General features: G+C 43.7%; 1 protein-coding gene across 2 annotated transcripts in view; it reads right to left on the minus strand.

Moving 5' to 3' along the window:
• GAB2 (GRB2 associated binding protein 2) overlaps positions 1-14297 on the minus strand; it is a 183296-nt gene extending 168999 nt beyond the window's left edge. For both annotated transcript variants that reach the window (XM_040630909.1, XM_040630908.1), the window contains exon 1: positions 14124-14297. In XM_040630909.1, coding sequence (XP_040486843.1) covers positions 14124-14198 — 75 coding nt within the window. In that variant the 5' untranslated portion in view covers positions 14199-14297. The remainder of the gene's footprint in view (positions 1-14123) is intronic.
• Between the last annotated feature and the right edge of the window lie 5322 nt (positions 14298-19619).

A 19619-nucleotide genomic window follows, 5' to 3' on the forward strand; every position in this document is an offset into this window, starting at 1 on the left:
GACTATTTTCTAACACAGGGAAATATTTTCAATATACTAAAGCATACAAAAGGTGATACGGTCTTATACTTTGTAAAAAGCACATATAGAAAAAAAGAGACTGGGAAATACACTAAAGTGTTAACATTGTTTATGCCATGGGAGGGTATTATAGGTGCTCCTTATTCATATTGTTGCTTTTTGTAATCTTCTGTTTCCAATAACTTTATTATACGGGTGACATTTAAGTATTACCAAAAATTAAATTTTTAATAGCCTATCCCATGGAAGTTCCCAAAACTTATTGCTTAAAAAAAAATTGCATTTTCAATCCAGTTCCAGCTCAAGCTTTTTTTTCTCCAAAGAAACGTAACCAATCCTCAAGTAATATTTATTCAAAACTTAAAAGCATATAAAGTACTAGCCAACCAATAACTTACTATGCTTTAGGTACCAGGGCTACAAGGGTACACTCTGGAAGCTAAACCAACAGTTAGTCCCTGGTACTAAGGCTACATAATAACACAAGAGCCAGGAGAAGGGGTCCTGGGACTCATTCTATGTGGAGGGCAGGATCAAAGGCAGGCACAACGTGACACGTGAAATGAGTCCTAAGAATGTATCAGGAAATCAGTGTAGAAATGTGAAACTGCAGATTACGCAGCAAGTAAAATACAAACATGGGTCATGTGAATCTGAACTCACTGACCACGCTAGACCAGCCTTTCCTGGGCGCCTACAGCACTGGTCCTTGGCATGTGTACAGCCTGCCATTAGAATTCAAGCATGTTCCCAACAAGATTATAAACTCGAAGGGGAACACCATGTACTTTGTAGACTCTTATTACTTGTTAATGAGAGTATCTTCAGAAAGACCTCTAAAGGGCATTAACCTCAACACAAGGTAGCCTCTGCTGATATCCAAAAAAGCGTCTGTATACCTAGCCTATATTCATTTTTTCCTCTAGAAAACTGTACCAAAAGATCAAAGCAACAGACTCATTCCTATAATCCTCATAAGGAAATCAGCCTACTATATATAAAACTTAGCACTTTCCCTTGTTTTTGCAAGCCAGCAGAACTCCAACCAGAACATTCTTCCAAGGCAGGCGAAGGGAAGACACAGGGATAGCCGGTCCAAGAAAATCTTCCAAGTGAGCGGTAGTGATGCTGTGTGATACTTAAATGCCATCAGCTGGGGTGAAATTCTCAGAAATTCCACCTATATAGCAGAAGAGGTCTGTACAGTCTATCACAGTGAACAACTGGAAGTAACAATATACGTCTAACCAAAGGACACGTGTACATAAGGTATGGTACGCTCACTTACGTGCTATTTTTAAGACTTATGTTCAGGGTCTGCTTTAAAATACTCTAGCAAAGAAAGAGTAAAAGGGATAAAACAAATGTGATAAAATCTTGATAGTATTTGAAACTGTGTGAATTGGTGTTCATTAGACCCTTTTCTCTACTACTGTGTATGATTGAAGTTTTTCATAATTAAAAACTGGAAAAAATACTACGAAGAAGTGAAAATATTCACAGTGCTGGATTGTGGAGGAGAAAAAGCAGAGTACAAAGTGATAGCTGAAGTTGCTTATAACCATGTAAAATTATACGTATGACCAACCCAACAGCAGTCAGAGCCCCTTAATGCCCATGTGGGTTTCTAGATAACATTTTTACTCAAAGAAAAGGATTCTTTGAGCAAATGGCTAATCCTAGGTCTGGATCAGAAAATGTACAAGACAAACCTGAAATATCTTGCCATACCAGATAACAAAGAAGCTATCAAATACTAGTAAGGTCATGTTGAAAGGACTCAGAAGGCTAAAGATATTCTAGCCACTGGCTAAAGATATTACAACATGAGCATCGATAAGAATAACAACTAGGGGCGCCGGGCTGGCTCAGTCGGCGGAGCGTGCAACTCTTGATCTCGGGGTGGTGAGTTTGAGCCCCACGTTGGGTGTACAGATGGCTTAAACATAAAATCTTTAAAAAAAAAATTTAAAAAAAGAACTAGAAAAGATTCAAACACATCAAATGTATTTAAATATGTAATCTCATAATGATATTACAGATGTCCTAATTAATTACTTTGAAGGATCCCAAGGGACCCACTCACTATTTTCACAATTAGCAGATGAACAGTAAGAACCAAGTATACAGCTGGCGGCGGGGGGGCGGGCAGGGGAGGAGGTTGTTAAGAATAAATGACAACCACTTTGCCTTCCTTGTAGCTGCTACCGGACAAGTGGCTCCAAGCCTGCATCAAAGCTTTAAGTGAGATACTTACACTGTCATGTAAAGTGCTCATTGCCTAGCAAAGGGAGACAGATACAAGCCTGATGTGAGAATGTCGAACTAGAGGCGGAAAAACGCCATGGAAACAAGCCAAGAAGAGGGCTCACTTTGGAGGAGCCCTGAGGGTAGAGGGACATCTGGGCTTAAAGGGTTACCACTTACTGGGAAGTTTTTGGAAGATTTTTGAACATGGGCTTCAGAATCTCCTACATTGATCTTTACATCCCCTAGCACATCCAAGTTTCCCAGGGACTGGCCAAAGTTATAGTTTCAGACAAACCCCCGTGTGATTTTATTCCCCTTCTCTGAGATCAGAAGGCCCTTGAGATGTTCCTTTCAGGAAAAACTTAACTTCCTAGAACTTGATGTCATATCTAGCTTGGGAATTCCACTTATATTTTGATACTGTAAAATTCAGGTCTGGCCCAAATTTGAAAAGGATGCAAAGACACTCGTGCTCACATTCAGAGTTCCTATGAGAGGGTTAACAATTATAAATTGACATCAACGCCTACTGCCACATCCCCCAATATTAAATACCTACTCTGGGCTAGACCCTGCATTAAGATTTTTTTCACTTGATATCCTAGTTAATTCTTTAATCCTGTAAAAAAAATATTATACCAGTTTTATAGACAAGGAAATAGGCTCAAGGAAATAGGCTCAGAGAATCAAGTCATTTGCTCAGGGACCCAAAGGCCTTTGAAATACTAAGACAGAGATCTTCTGAAGACAAACAATGTCAACACACCAGTGACACTTCACCCTGAAGGAGGGAATGAGAGGCAGAGACTCACTGAGTTAGAGTGATACTCTTCATTAATAAAGGTTCTATCATCTAAGGTCTTCCATGGACTATCCCCCACAGCTCTCCACTTATTTTCAAACCTCTTTTTGATTTCTACTATAGACCGCACTGTGGATGGAATTTCACTGCTCCATGCCCCCATCCCATGTGCGCTGCCCCTTTCCCACTTCAATTGCTATGTTCCTTCCTGGGCCCCAACTCATACCCCCACCTCCTCCTCCAGGAGGCCCTTCTATCTTTTTCTATGCTCATAGCTCTTGCCTTCATGAACATGCTACCTGGACCATATATCTCTATGTAAGGGCACTGATCTGTTTTACATGTGTACTTCTGGTCTCCCTGGCCTGCTGGTTCCTTAAAGCCAGGGTTGAATATTGATTTATTCCTTTGGGAAGACAAAGGACACAAAACATACTCTATAAATGCTTGTCAATGTTACTTGGATGCAGGCAGTAGCCTGCTCAGGAACCTATACTCCTCAGCATTTCCTATAAGCTTGAGGTTACCATATTCCACTATTCTCTCTCTTTTTTATTATAATAGTATTTTTTATTATATTATGTTAGTCACCATACAGTACATCCCTGGTTTTTGATGTAAAGTTTGATGATTCATTAGTTGCATATAACACCCAGTGCACCATGCAATACGTGCCCTCCTTACTACCCATCACCAGTCTATCCCATTCCCCCACCCCCGTCCCCTCTGAAGCCCGCAGTTTGTTTCTCCTAGTCCACTATTCTCTTCTAGAGAAAGGCCAACGAGAAATAGAAAGCAACATCAAAGTTGTTTCATTAAGCAAAGCAGCAGGCGTGCATTCCTGCTTTGTACAGTTTTACTGCTTCTGGACCTCAGATGTCCCCGAGAGAACATTCCAGACTCATTCAATGCTACGGAGATTCTATCCTTTTTCCCCTGGATTAGAAGTATTAGCTGCGCCACGTACCAACCCTTAGCAAATGAGGAGTCATGTTCTTTGTAAATTGTGGTAAAATGCACACATCATAACATTTATCTTAACCATTTGTAAGTGTACATTTCGCTGGCATGAAGTATTCACATTATTGGGCTATCATCACCACCATCTATCCCCAGAAGTCTTTTCATCTTGCAGAAGTTCAACTTCGCCCTGATTAAACAATAGCTTCCCATTCTTCTTTCCTTGCAACCACCATTCTACCTTCTGTCTCTATGAATCTGACTCCTCTGGGTGCCTCACGTAAGTGGAATCACATAGCTTTTGCCCTTTCACGAATGGTTTACTTTACTTAGCATAATGTCACTAAGATTCATCCATGGTGCAGGACATCCACATGTCAAAACTTCCTTTTTAGAGCCAAATAATAGTCCATTGGATATATTTCTATAAAATGCATTTATTCATTTATCTGTTGATAGCCACGTGGTTGATTCCAAATGCGGAATTTTGATCCAATGCTAGTGATAAGAAGCTCAGCGACTGGCCCTGGGTTACAGCAGTCTCTTTGATGTGATAAACACTATCAAGGAATCAATCCAGTGATTAGGACCACAGAAGAGAAAGCGGCTAAAGGAATGTCCACCTGGTTATCTGTCCCAGGAATTTGGACAGACATAAGCTTTATTTAAATACTCCAAAAGTCTGTCGCAATAAAGCTCTGGCTTCTTAGGATGGTTTAGAAATAAATCTTAAATTCTCTTGTTTCTGAGACCTCCTTTTCCCTTGTTGTTGTTGTTGTTGTTCTTCTTCTTTTTTTTTTTTTTTGGTCTTTGGTTTATTGAGATCTAATTGACACATAACATTGTATAAGTTTAAGGTGTATAACAATGGCTTGATACACTTATATATTGCAATACAATTACCACCACCACATCAGTGAACACCTCTATCACATCACATAATTACCATTTCTCTTTTCTGATGGGAACATTTAATATCTACTTAGTAATTTTCGAGTATACAATATGGTGCACCTTCACTGCAATCACAATGCTGTGCGTTTGATCTTTAGAACTTAATTCATGTTTTAATTGGAAGTTTGTATCCTTTGACTAACATCTCCTCACTTCCCCCATGCTCCAACTTCCAGGAACCACCATTCTACTATTTCTATGAGTTCAGCTTATTTATTATTATTTAAAGTTTTATTTATTTAAGTAATCTCTACACCACTCTACACAGTGTGGGGCTTGAACCCATGACCCAAGATCAAGAGTCACACACTCCTCCAACTGAGCCAGCCAGGCACTCCTACGAGCACAGCTTTTTTAGATTCCACATATAAGCGAGAGCATACAGTATTTCTCTTTCTCTGACTTACTTCACTTAGCATAATGCCCTCAAGGTCCATCCATGTTGTTGCAAATGGCAGGATTTCCTTCCTTCTCATGGATGAAGAATGTTCAGAAAACACCAAGCACAGTACACACACACCCCTTCTTCATCCATTTATCCACTGAAGGATGCTTATGTTGTTTCCATATCTTGGCTATTGTGAATAAGGCTGCAATGAACATGGAGCACAGATGTCTCTTCAACATCCTGTTTTCATTTCCTTTGGATATATACCCAGAAGTGACATTGCTGGATCATACGATCATTCTATTTTTAATTTTCTGAGGAAGTTCCCTACTGTTTTCTTTTTAATTACAGCCATTCTAACAGGTGTAAGGTGATATCTCATTGTGGTTTTGATTTGCATTTCCCTGATGAAAGGGATGTTGAGCACCCTTTCACGTACCTGTTGGCCATTTATACCTCTTCCTTGTTCTTACCAACCCACTTTTTTTTTTTTTAAGATTTTATTTATTTGTTTGTTAGAGAGAGAGAGAGAGAGAGAGGCAGAGGGAGAAGCAGGATCCCCGCTGAGCAAGGAACCGGATGCAAGACTCGATTCCAGGACCCTGGGATCATGACCTGAGCTGAAGGCAGATGCTTAACTGACTAAGCCACCCAGGCACCCCCCTCCATGTTCTTTTCACAGCCCACTATCTTCATCACCTTGCAAATGGTACAGCAACAACAAACTCTTTTAGTGCCCCTGCACACACTCTGCAGTTCCTTCCCCCGGTCCTCCACCATCAGTGGTCTCACAGGCTGGAAGACTTTTTCTTCTCTTGGCTTACTTCTAGTTATGGCCTCCTCTCCAGGAAGACTTTTTTTCTTCTTCTTCTTCTTCGTAGTCCCAGAACTTGAGTGCTTAGCATATAATGGCTACTTCATAAACTATTAAACTAACATATTTGCTACATTTACATTCTTTGTTGAAAAGACAAGTTTAAAGAAAAATTCAACACCAATGGGATTATAGTTAATTTTTATTTATACTTTAATATTGTTCAAATTTTCTAATGATGAGCTGACTTTTCAAATTTACTTTTTAAAAAAAATTAAGATTAACCTGATCAGGAATAAAGTGGAGAAATCAGTCTACCAGATTTTAAGACTTATCATACAGTTACCAAGACTATGTGGTAGTGGCAGTAGGATAGAAACACAGAACAATGGAGCAGAAGAGAAAATTGACCCATGAAAGTATGCCCAACTGATTTATGAAAAAGGTACAAGAGCAGTTGAATAAAGGAAGCATGACCTTGCCAACAAATGGTGCTGGAGCAACTGGGCATCCAATGTCAAAAATAAACAACAACAACAAAGTCTCAATCTAAGTTTCACACCTTATACAAAAATGAACTCAAAATAGATCATGGACTTAAAACTAACAAATGTTTAGGGAAAAGAGGGAAAAGCTCTGCAACCCACAGCTTAGCAAAGAGTTCTTCGACTTAATAAAAAAAAAAAAAGTACAGCTCATAAAAGGAAAAACTGATAAGCTGGACCTCATCCAAAATAAAAACTTTTGCTCTATTAAAGACCCTGCTAAATGGATGAAAAGACAAGACACAAACTGGGAGAAAATATTTGCAAGCCATGTTATTTGACAAGGACTAGTATCCTGAGCATATAAAGAACTCTCAACACTCAGCAGTAAAAAAAACAAACAATGTAGGGGTGCCTGGCTGGCTCAGTCAGAGGAACAGGCGACTCTTGATCTCGGGGTCGTGAGTCAAGCCCCACGTGGGGTGTACAGATTAATTAAATAAAAAAAAAAAAACCCCAAAATCAGAAAAACAAACAATGCTAAGACAAAAGACTTAGAGACATTTGACCAAAGAAGACATACAGATGGCAAATAATCATCTGAAAAGATGTTCAACATCATTTGCCATAGGGAAATGGAAATTAAAATGAATAAGTGAGGGGCGCCTGGGTGGCTCAGTCAGTTAAGTGTCAGACTCTTGATTTCAGCTCTGATCATGATTTCTGGGTCCTGGGATCAAGTCGCACGTCAGGCTCCCTGCTCAGTGAGGAGTCTGCTTGTCTCCCTCTCCCTCTGACCCCCTCCCTGTCTCTCTCTTTCTCAAGTAAATTTTTTTATTGTTCTATTGTTTTATTATGTTAAGTTAGCCACCATACAGTACCTCCTTAGTTTCTGATGTAGTGTTCAATGATTCATTAGTTGCATATAACACCCAGTGCTCATCACAACGCATGCCCTCCTTAAAACCCACCACCCAGCTACCCCATCCCCCTACCCCCTCCCCTCTGAAATAAATCTTAAAAAAAATAAAAATTAAAAAATAAAACCAATAAGTGAACAGTTTAATGAATGGATATGGTACATGTATACCATGGACTATTACTCAGCAATAAAAAAGAATGAACTAGTGATACATACAACAAGTTGGATGAATCTCCAGAAGATTACACTGAATGAAAAAAGCCAATCCCCAAAAGTTACAAACTGTATGAACCCATTTATATAACACTCCTGAAACAAAATATAAAAATGGAGTAGAGATTAGTGGTTGTCATGGGTTAAGGATAGGGTGGGAATGGGATAGTGGTGGGTTTGACCAAAAAAGGGCAACATGAAGGATCATGTGGTGATGGAATATCCTGTATCTTGACTCTACCATCATCAATATCCTGATGGTGATATTGCACTCTAGTTTTGCAGAGAGTTACCATAGGAAAAACTGGGTAAAGAGTACACATATCTCTCTTTACTATTTTTACAAATGGATGTGCAGCTATGATTACCTCAGAGGAGAAGTTTAATAATAATAATTTTTTTAAAAAGCTTAGGCTTTGGGACAAAATCAGGTGACATTGGACAAGTCACATCTTTTCTCCTAGGGATAAAAAGACTAAATTAAGGGGCGCCTGGGTGGCTCAGTCGTTGGGCGCCTGCCTTCGGCTCAGGGCGTGATCCCAGCATTCTGGGACTGAGCCCTACATCAGGCTTCTCTGCTAGGAGCCTGCTTCTTCCCCTCCCACTCCCCCTGCTTGTGTTCCCTCTCTCACTGGCTGTCTCTGTCAAAAAAAAAAAAAAAAAAAAAGACTAAATTAAGAGATCAATGGCCTAAGCACAGTGCCTGGCACAGAGTAAGTCCTCAACGAAGACTATTAAAACGACAATCTTAATGGTGCTGGGAAAATTGGACAGCTACATGCAAAAGAATGAAACTTGACCACTATCTCACACCATACACAAAAATAAACTCCAAATGGATGAAAGACCTCGATGTGAGACAGGAATCCATCAAAATTCTAGAGGAGAACATAGGCAGCAACCTCTACGACATCGGCCAAAGCAACCTTTTTCATGACACATCCCCAAAGGCAAGAGAAACAAAAGATAAAATGAATTTATGGGACTTCATCAAGATTAAAAGTTTCTGCACATCCAAGGAAACAGTCAGAAAAACTAAGAGGCAGCCCACGGAATGGGAGAATATATTTGCAAATGACACTACAGATAAAGGACTGGTATCCAAGATCTACAAAGAACTTCTCAAACTCAATACACGAGAAACAAATAAACAAATCAAAAAATGGGCAGAAGATATGAACAGACACTTTTCCAATGAAGACATACAAATGGCTAACAGACACATGAAAAAATGTTCAAAATCATTAGCCATCAAGGAAATTCAAATCAAAACCACACTGAGATACCACCTTACGCCAGTTAGAATGGCAAAAATTGACAAGGCAAGAAACAACAATTGTTGGAGAGGATGTGGAGAAAGGGGATCCCTCCTACATTGTTGGTGGGAATGCAAGTTGGTACAGCCACTCTGGAAAACCGTGTGGAGGTCCCTTAAAAGTTAAAAATTGAGCTACCCTATGATCCAGCCATTGCACTACTGGGTGTTTACCCCAAAGATACAGATAGTGAAGAGAAGGGCCATATGCACCCAATGTTCATAGCAGCAATGTCCACAATAGCTAAATCGTGGAAGGAGCCGAGATGCCCTGCAACAGATGACTGGATTAAGAAGTTGTGGTCCATATATACAATGGAATATTACTCAGCAATCAGAAAGAATGAGTTCTCAACATTTGCTACAACATGGACGGCACTGGAGGAGATAATGCTTAGTGAAATAAGTCAAGCAGAGAAAGACAACTATCATATGATTTCTCTCATCTATGGAACATAAGAACTAGAATGATCAGTAGGGGAAGAAAGGGATAAAGAAAGGGGGGTAATCAGAAGGGGGAATGAAACATGAGAGACTATGGACTACGAGAAACAAACTGAGGGCTACAGAGGGGAGGGGGGTGGGGGAATGAGATAGACCGGTGATGGGTAGTAAGGAGGGCACATATTGCATGGTGCACTGGGTGTTATACACAACTAATGAATCATCGAGCCTTACATCGAAAACCGGGGATGTACTGTATGGTGACTAACATAATATAATAAAAAATCATTATTAAAAAAAAAAAAAAGAGTCATGGCAGTGAAGATGGAGAAGCATAGAGAAACAGGATAGCCCTAGTGGGTTTGGTAAAAGATGAGATGTGGGGTAGTGGATGACAAGGAGTCAAGGTTGATTCCCGTTTCACACTTGAGCAAGTGAGTAGTCAGTGGCACCATTTACAGAGCAGAGGAATACCTGAGAGTTCTGGGTGTGGTGAGCGTGTGATGACCGGGAGACATTTGAGTAGAGATGTCCAGTTCACCACTGTATATGCAAGTCTGGAGTTCAGAACACAGCTCTGTGATGGAAATTTAACTTGATAATGACCAGCATGCAATGATAATTGAAGCCAGGAGAATGGATGAGACATCTGAGGAGGAGAAAAGAGCCTAGACCACAACCCCTGTGACTATAAATGAGCTTCCAACTTTAAGGATTGGGTACAGAGGGTCATTTTAACAAAAGAGACTTAGAGTGGCCAAAAAAAGGAGAAAAGTCAGGCATTTATCATATTAACTAAGCAGTGAAGAAATTAAAATGAGGAGTGAAAAAACAGACCTCTGAATCTAATGACCTGGGTGTCACTGGTGCCTTTCAGAGAACAGCTTTAGTGAAATGACAAAGTAGGTTTCAGACTGGAGCCAAATGACAAGAAGGCAGGAGAAATGGAGACAGTATCAACAACCATAAATAAGAAAAGGAGAAAGCATCGTGAGAAGGAAAGGATGTGATACTGAGGGAGGATTTTGTTAAAGGGGAGTATGTTTACATGTTAATGGAAAGGGATAGCTAAAGGGGAAGACATAGAAGATTCATGATAGAAGGGGCAATAATGATCTGAATAGACAGGATGAGGTATGATCCAAAGCACGGGCAGCAGGATTGCTCAGTTAGAAGGGGCACCTCATCAGGGCACCGGGGCATCAGCTCAGGTCATTATCTCAGCACTGTCCCTCCCTAAAGAAGGGACACCTCACCTACTCTATGAAGAGGGAAAAAGTAAAGGAAACATGCAGATATGGGTAAATTTGGAAATACGGTTGTAGTATGTACACACAGCTACTCTTTGACAGCTTCAATGTTCTTTGTGGAGAAGGCAAGGTCATCTGCTAAGACTGATGGGATGGCTCAATTTTTACTCCCAGCATCTACTCCAGTCTCTGAGACACAGATACTTAATAAATAAGTTTACTTAATAAAATAAAAATAAACCGTTTCCTCACTGCAGTTGTTCATGAGAACCAATACACAATTTTCTCCAAATTAGCCACTAGAGGGCAGTGTTGCTACCAATCTTTGCCCCTCAATCTATCAACCCAGTGAAATTAATAGAAAATTAGAGCACTGTAGGCCATAAAATGTTTTTCCTTGAGAAAATCTGGCTTCAGCCTTATATACGTGTGTGTGTTGTTTGTGTACGTGTGTGTGTTGTTTGTGTACATGCACACACACTCACATACAGGCATACTACAGCATGATGGGAGGTCTGTTCCTTCTGCTAGCCTCCCACTGCAAAGGTATCATGATGGCCCAGAGGCAATACCATTTTCCAGAAGTCACTTTTTGCAATTCCCCCAATATGCACAGCAATAGATAGATATTGAATAGATATCTACATTTTCCTATGATTAATAAATTAGAAAAGACTGATGAAAAAAAAAATCCTTAAACGTAATCCCTGGTAACATTTGCCATGGCTTCTTTCGAGTTGTTTTTCCCCCTAAACTTACCCGCACCTCAAATTAGAAAGAAGTTTTAAAAATTAATTGTAAGTACTTGCAATTTATTTCATTAACTTCTTTTCTCTTTATCTCAGATGCTTGATATATTCTTATAATGAAGACTTATCCATCCATAATACCACACGCCTTTGATACATATCAGAATAAGCAGCTATTTGGGGGTGTGTTTAGCAATGGAGCTGGGAATTATCTGTCTCCCAGACTGCTTCTCATGAACACAGGGAGCTGACAAAATTCTAACTTAAAACAAGGTGCAAAAATTCTCAACATGCAAAAAGAAAATAAGGTGTAAAGGAAGACTCTAAGCCCATGAGTTTGGGGTTAGACAGATCAGCTCGGTCTTAACTAAGAGAACTGAGCTCCCACAGGAGGGGAGACTTCCAGTCATACCAATGGAACACATCACCCCCAAGCCTAAGAAAAGCTGTTAGTAGCTTGATCAGAGGTCGATGGGCTGGAACTGCAAAGATAATGGGAAAGAGGCTGAGGTCATCATTATGACTGTAGGGTGTCAAGTATTTCAGATGAGTGAAAAAGGTGCTTGACTCCAAAGCCTCCAATCTTGTTTTTCTGTTTGTGTTCTCTGGGTTTGTTTTTTGTTTTTTGAGCTAAAGTTGCTTGAGAACAAAAATACCAAAGAAATGTGTCATAAAAAGAGTCTGGGTGATAGACCTGAAATAGTCATCAGGCAAATACAGATAGGGTGTCAAATTGTTTGCAAACTGTATCAAAAAGTTTCAAGGTTCTTTAGAGAGTGTTCTAACTTGAAAATTAAGTCACATTTTCACTGGATACTCTATTTCACTCGCTGGTAATGTTATTACACTTTTACTAAGAGTTTCAGAAGCTCTTTGGGGCCAATGATTTTTTTTCTTTTGTTTTTATATTTATAAAAACACAAATAGCAAATTACTCATCCTTAGCCTAATATAAAAATTCACCTTTCCTAAAGAGCTGATAACAACTCTGCAAAGGGGAAAAGTTTCTTTCTTAGTAATTATACTGCTTTGGCTACCTGGACATCCCTGAAAAATGAGCTTTAGAACTGGGATGAATACTTCATTGCCTCATTCCTACTGTATTTTAAATCTATGCCCACTTTCAAAAGTCATTGTTAAATAGAGTCTTCTCAGCGTGATTTAAATAAGAGCCTGCTTTCATTTACATACATACACACACACACACACACACACACACACACACACTTGCACTCCCCAACAACACTTCCTTTGAAAAACAGAATGTCACTTCCTCAATCCAGAGGCCAGAAGTCCCTCAGTTCTGATCTGGGGAGCCAAGACAGGAAACTCTGGTAAGCTTCTGCCTCTCCCCCCATGGACAGCCACTGGTGCAGCTGACAGAGGGCAGGGTCTATTCAGAGCTCCCTTGATGCACTGCAGCTGGAAGGCAACAGCTCACTTTCATGCTGTGGGAATGATCCCAGAGTCCAGCACCAAGAGTCAGTTTAACAAGGGCATTTCATAGAGAAGTGAAGAGGGAACAGATGAGAGAGACCTTGACACCTTTTACCGACCTTCCATTTCCAAACGCCTGCAATAGCCCAGGGCTGATTGTAATTAGCACCATCTTGTACTTTGACCCCATCAGGCAAGGCATGGGACGGGGCGGGTGTTAGCCGGACCTCCTCACCAGTCAGCACCAGACTGTATACCACCTTCCCCTCGATGTTGCCAGTTTCTCACACAGAAGGGAGAGGCGGTCCCAGCAATTTCGGTAAACACCGTCGGTTAGCACCACCTGGCAACTGAGAACCTGGATCTCTCCCGACCCCAGGCACCAAGGACCGCACAAAACCCGAGCCAGTTACACCAGACCAAACTGCAGTGTCACCATCGTGGGGTGGGGTGGGGGGGGATGTATGTGAGAGACATACAGAATAAAGGGAGAGAAGGGGGACAAACAAATGAGTCACTTAATACAGGAGCTGCACATGCCGCTGACGCTGCCCGTGATGCAGAGGCTGTGGACTGGAAGGAAGCAGGCGGTCACCCGGGAGGGGCGGGCAGAGAAAGGGAAGGGGGAAAGGGTGTGAGGCGCCTCGCCCTTTGTGGGGACCGGGCTGCGCCGCCCCGCAGACTGCGCCCCCCCTTTCCCGCCCACTCCCCCAGCCCTGCAGGCTGAAGCCGCCCGGGGTTACTATGGTCTCCCAGCCCGGGGAATCAACTCTCTCGGTCTCTAAAAACAATCAATACAAACTTCAATACCGTATTTAGTTTACACGGACGCTGGCTGGGGAGGCGCCGCCGCCGCGCCCGCCCAGCGGAGAAGGAGCAGCAGCCTCAACCTGCCCGCCCGCCCGCTCCGCCCCTCCGCGGCGCACCTGTGACAGGTGTGCAGGTGCCCCACACAGCCCCGAGCCGCGGGGCGCGCCGGCCGCTCCTCGCCCCCCGGGACCCTAGGGCCCGCCCTCCCCGTCGGCGCCGCCCCTCCCGGAGCCCCCAGCCCCTGGCAGGCCGCGGGGCGCCCCCCACCCGCGCCCTCCGCGGCCGCACCCGCTCGCCGCCAGCACTCACATAGCGCCTCAACTTCTTCTCGGGGGGCGATTTCCTCAGCCAGCCGGTGCACACCACGTCGCCGCCGCCGCTCATGCTGCCGGCCGCCTGGAGCCCGCCGCGGGGTCGGACGGACAAGGGCGCGGGCGCGGGCAGCTGGGTCAGCCGGCCGGCGGTGCGCAGCTCGCGGGGGAGGGGAGGGGCCGGGGCGGCCGGCGGCCGCGGGGCGAGGACGAGGCGGCGCGGCGCGGGCCCGGCTGCCTCGCGCGCTCCCGCTTTCCTTGCGCGCGCCCAAACCGGCGCGCACTCCCAGCCGGGCCGCGGTGGGGGCGCCACAGCAGGAAAAAGGGCGGCGCGCGCTCGCCACGCCCACAGTCCGCCGCGCCCCCCGGCGGGCCGCCTTCAAAGACGCAAACAGCGCCTGGCTTCTTGGGACCGGGGAGGCCCGAGGTTGGCTCGGACGCCGAAGCCTGCCGCCGGCCGCGTCCCCGGGTCTTGCTCCCCTCCGCCCCAAGCCTCAACAGCAAGCAGTGGAGGCGGCCGCGCCCCGGGTGGGGGTGGGGTGAAGGGAAGGGGCTGCGCGCCCTCGATCGCGGATCGATTTTTCACAGAGGGTCGTCAGGCAGGGACCCAAGGGCTGCTCGCGTTTCCTATCCATTCCGAGTTTCAGGTTTCAGTGGGTCAGGTTCTGGCAGAAATTAGTGATCCGCTTCCCAGCAAGAGTTTCATTAACTCTCGCACCCCCTTGGCGGGAGAAGCAAAGAAGAAAACAGACTATTACCTGCTGGGCGCTTTTACATTCCTTGTTTACGTGATTGTCTTCACAAATCTACAAACTGGGTGAGCCGTTATTAGTCCCATTTTGCAGATAGCCTAAAGCCCCGAAGCCTGTGCATTGGAGAGGCAAGTTTCTAATGCTGGGGCTGGGGGTGGGGTGAGGGTGGTCTTGCTCATCTGCTATTTAAAGTGGGGTAATTGCTTTAGTGTCTACAGATCAACTTGGGGGCCTCTTATTACCAGGAAATTAAGTCCAGCTGGCTCCCGCATTGCCTCTGGGGAAAACAATTCAGAAGAAAATTCGTGTGATTTGCAGAATCGAAGCAAAAATGAGTCAATGTATTTCATAGTGAATTGGAAGGCAAGGTGGTGTAGAACAAGAAACTGGGGTCAAAATTCCGCAGAGTTCCAACTCACTGACACAGGTTATAAAACCACTCTGGGGCTCAGATGAAAATTGGAATCTGATGATAACTTCTCTCACTGCGTTGTGGTGAGGTTTAACTGAAATAAATTATGTGTAAGCACACACTTGATAACCTCAGTACTTCTGGGGGAGGGTGGAGAAAAAAAACTCCACCTTTGGTCAGGGCTCTTTTCAACTCAGAAAGTACCTTTTAGGAGCAGCATTAAAAGGAAGGTTCTCCCCCAAGTTCTCCGAGAAGAGGACAGTAAGCCATTTCATCATAGGGTACTGTGCCGGGGGGTAGATGAGTGGGAGAAGCCTCATCTCAACACTTCCCATACAACTTAAGACCAAGGCTATTGTTGTTCCTTTTCCTGTCTCTGCGCAGCAAAGCTCCTTGTTTCAAGCTGCTGGACACTGTTCTAGTTTTACAGATCTTGCCTGGGTTGGAGAAAGTTCACTCTTCAATCAGTTTGTAAAAGCTAATCCTTTACTATATGCTTAGCTTTTCTAAGCATCCTGAGAGGTAGAGATCAGCTCCCCTGCACCCATCATTTCATTGACTTTCTTCACGATCTGGTGTGCTGCTGGATTGAATGTTAAGCCAGAACTATCAGGCTTTGGCTGGGACCAGAACTCCCTTAGCCTTCCAATTTAGAGATCTTTAAGCCACACTGAAGGGCCACCACTAGATTTACAGCCATTTTAACCTCTTGCTTTAAGTATCTTGAAACCCTGTGAGACAAATATCAAAATAGTCAAGTCTGCCAAATCAATCAGGAGGCGGTGACTCCCAACCAAAATAAAGCAATCTTTCTGACTTCATTCACATCTGAGTCATGGTGCCAAGTCTCAGTGATTGCAGTCTGAGGGAGCTGCATAGTTTGTTTGCAGCTGGGGTGTAGGATGCAAGTGAGGCTTACAAACGCCTTATCCTTCCCTAGAAGAGTAGTCTTCTAATACGTACCCTCTGATAGTTGTAGGATTCAACACAGACTGGTTCAGACTCCTGGTTCAGAAATGGTGGTTGGGCTGCATTCTGCCAGAAGCTCTTGAGGGTCTTACGTTGTTTTGCAAAAGACCCTTTGTCCCCCGTTATTTATAATTCCATGTGGAAATATAAAAGTTTGATGTTTTGGGCCAATGACAGGAGGGGCCTTGAAAGCCAACAGTTACAGAGTACAGGTCTTCCCCGAAATCCGAAAGTGGTACATTCCCATGAAACTTCTCGGTAGGCTGACATGGGGTAACGTGAAGAAGCAATATCTCCTAAAAGTGAAAATCCTCCTTGAATTTCTTTTGGTGGGCAAAACCAAGTAGTAATGTAAGTATTCTGTAAAAGTGAAGGGGCATAAAGCAAACTTTTGGATAGTGAGGGAAACTTGTATCAGCTTCAAGAAGTCTCTGAACATACCGTTCCTTTCCCAAAAGTTAGAAAAAAGGGGCTCTTCTTGGTGCTTTCTTGGCCCCACCCCACCTTTCTCATTACTTAGCTGCCAGCACCCAGTTCAGGCTGCACCCATAGTTGGCAGGAAAGCTGCTAAGGTCCCTGGCTGCACCCTGGTATGGCTCAGTCTGAGCCTGAGGTGTGTGCCAGGGCTGGGAACAGTCCTCGGACAGAATGTTCCTGTCTGGGCCTTTACTGAGTCCTCTCCACTCCCTGCTGTTCCTTTCTTTCTTTTTTCTTCCTTCCTTCCTTCCTTCCTTCCTTCCTTCCTTCCTTCCTTCCTTCCTTCCTTTTCTTTTCTCTTTTCTTTTCTTTTCTTTTCTTTCGCCCTCTGGTTTTCACTGGTGAGAAATGGAAAATGAATTAGGAGTGATTTATTTGCATGAAGATAGGCGCCATCTATCGGAACCAGTAGGGATGACAGCCCCCCAACCCCAGCCCCCAAACCTGTGAGGACATGCATCACTAGTCTATAATTTAGGCAATTTTGATTAAAGACCATGGGTATTTCCTGAGGGGAATTAATGACCGGCTGCAAAGAGCGCTTTGGGTCATTAATTCTATATTCTCATTAAATCCTCAGGAAATGACCATCTTATGGCAAGAGCTCCTCTGGAGGAAGCATTGCAGAGATGAGAGAACTGCACACCTGGGAAGAAAACACGGGCACAAGGTTTTCTTCCCCCTCCTCCGTCCCTCCCAAGCCTGGGTTCTAAAGGGTGCACTCTGGCTTTGAGTGTCGTCAGCAACAGCCTTGCATCCGTGCCTGTCTGGGAGTTGAGGGTTTGTGGCCAGCGGCAGGTGCATGGCTGATGGAACGGTCCCAGGAACGGGTTGGAAGGAGAGCTGTCCTCAACTGCACACCAGGCTGGCATGATTAATACCACCCACGCCAGGCTTGACGTCAGTGATTGGACCGGGGGTGGGGGATGGATGTTTGTGTCCTAGCCATGCTGCCTTTTCTCCCCTTCAATTTAGTTGACAGGTTAATTTCAGAGCTGAGTACTGCTTGCCAAGGTCAGTGTGGCCAGCTGAGCCACCTCAGCTGGTGACTGTCAGGACACGGGATTCATGAATGTTGAGGTGTTTGCCTCTTTAACCCCTGGATGCTTTGAGCCATTTGGTTCCATCAAATTACTGTGACCTACTCAAACCAATTTCTGGCATCGGAAGGGGACTGAGATCTGAAAGTGGGCTTGGGGTGTGGCTGAAGACCTAATTGGGTTTCCTCCCTGTCTGCAGCTGCTAAAAAACTGAGTTGACATTACACCCAGTGGAAGATATTTTGGAAATAAACTTTCTTATAGGGAAAAGTTTGAGCAAGTCCGGTTTCCCAATTTCTCCTTTGTGAGAAACTGGAACCTGTGCTGCTTTGGGGCAGTTAAGCTTCTGGGACATTTCTGCTTACACTGGTGAGGGCGGTACACCAGTGTATTCACAGATCATGCTGCATAGTTACCACATTCTCCCAAGGACAAAGACTTGTCAAGTGCCTGAGAAAGTGCCCTCGTGCTCCAAACTATACTTTGCATGATGGCCCCTTACTTCCTTCGTAGAGAATTCCTACCTTGAATTAGATCTTGAACCAAGCCCCTTTCCTTAAAACTCACCATCCCCACTCCTCAGCATAGCTGCTCATGTTTGTTTGAATTCACACTGCACCTGTATAAATTAGGTTCTCACAGTGTACTGCAAATAGTTGGGCAGGGTTGCATCTTCCTCATTTTGTATCCCGAAGCCTCCCTGCATGGCGTCAGGCACACAGTCAATACTCACGGAATGTTGTGAGAATGAAAACAAAAACAAAAACAAACCAACAACCCTTAAAGGATGGCACGTGGGGGCTGTGGACTCCTGGAGCATCCAGAAGTCTCTCTGATCCATCCACACCAGAAAATAGTATCTGTGAAGATACTTGTAAGCAGCTGGAGTGTTTAAATCCACAGGGACTGGCCTCGTGGGAAGGGCTAAGCAGATAGAGGTAATCCTATGCAGTTTCAGTTTTAGAGGTGGTTGAAATCCTTGGGTAGTTTCTAAAACAATGGCTCCTTAGACCTTTTGACTTCTCTCAGTTCCAGAGAGGTAACTGTTAACACTTAGTTTCCAAACCCTGACACTGTTGTGCAGACTCCCCAGACACTCTCCTCTCTGGGACTAAGAAATAAATCATTTGTGGTTTATCTGATATCTGGCCTCATTCTGACAGTCCTATAGGGGTGCTATCACTTAGCCCCTTGTACCCACACATGTGAGAAATCATGTCCCCTGAGTTAAAGTGGGTTTCTTCCAACAGGTGACAAGAAATGCCATTTTCTTCTGCACCAAATGCATGCATTGTGGCTTTGCAGATTTGCTGGTTTCTTGTTTTGTTGGGGACCCAAAAGCCACAGGAGACCATCTCATTTAACTAATCCTACCAGAATTACCCAAAATGGTTGTCTGACCTATACAGCCAGGGATGTGCTGATAATGTTTAAAAACAAGATCTCTGCTGGTGGTGGTGGTGGCAGTAGCCTTGATTTGTAGTATGTGACAATCTGTGGTGCCAATACTATACCCTCTCCACCTCCCCGACCAATTTCAAGCTATCAACTTTCTGTGTATGAACACAGTTAAAGAGGTATTCAGTAATACATTATTTAGTACTTCCAACACATAAAATAGACAAAACACACGAAGAGCAGAGGTAACAGGGAAATGTAGTGAAATAATTAGGTGAATTTTGGTTATTTATTCCCTTTGTTTTAAATATAATTTACTTAATTGTAAGTTTATGAGTTAATTTATTAACCTGTCATTCATGTCATAAGTCACCCTTTTAAAGTGTTCAATTCAGTGGTTTTCAGTATATTCACTGAGTTGTACAACCATCCTTGCTCTCTGATTT

The sequence above is a fragment of the Ursus maritimus genome, unplaced genomic scaffold (assembly GCF_017311325.1).
Source record: "Ursus maritimus isolate PB19 unplaced genomic scaffold, ASM1731132v1 scaffold_16, whole genome shotgun sequence".
Classification (NCBI taxonomy): domain Eukaryota; kingdom Metazoa; phylum Chordata; class Mammalia; order Carnivora; family Ursidae; genus Ursus; species Ursus maritimus.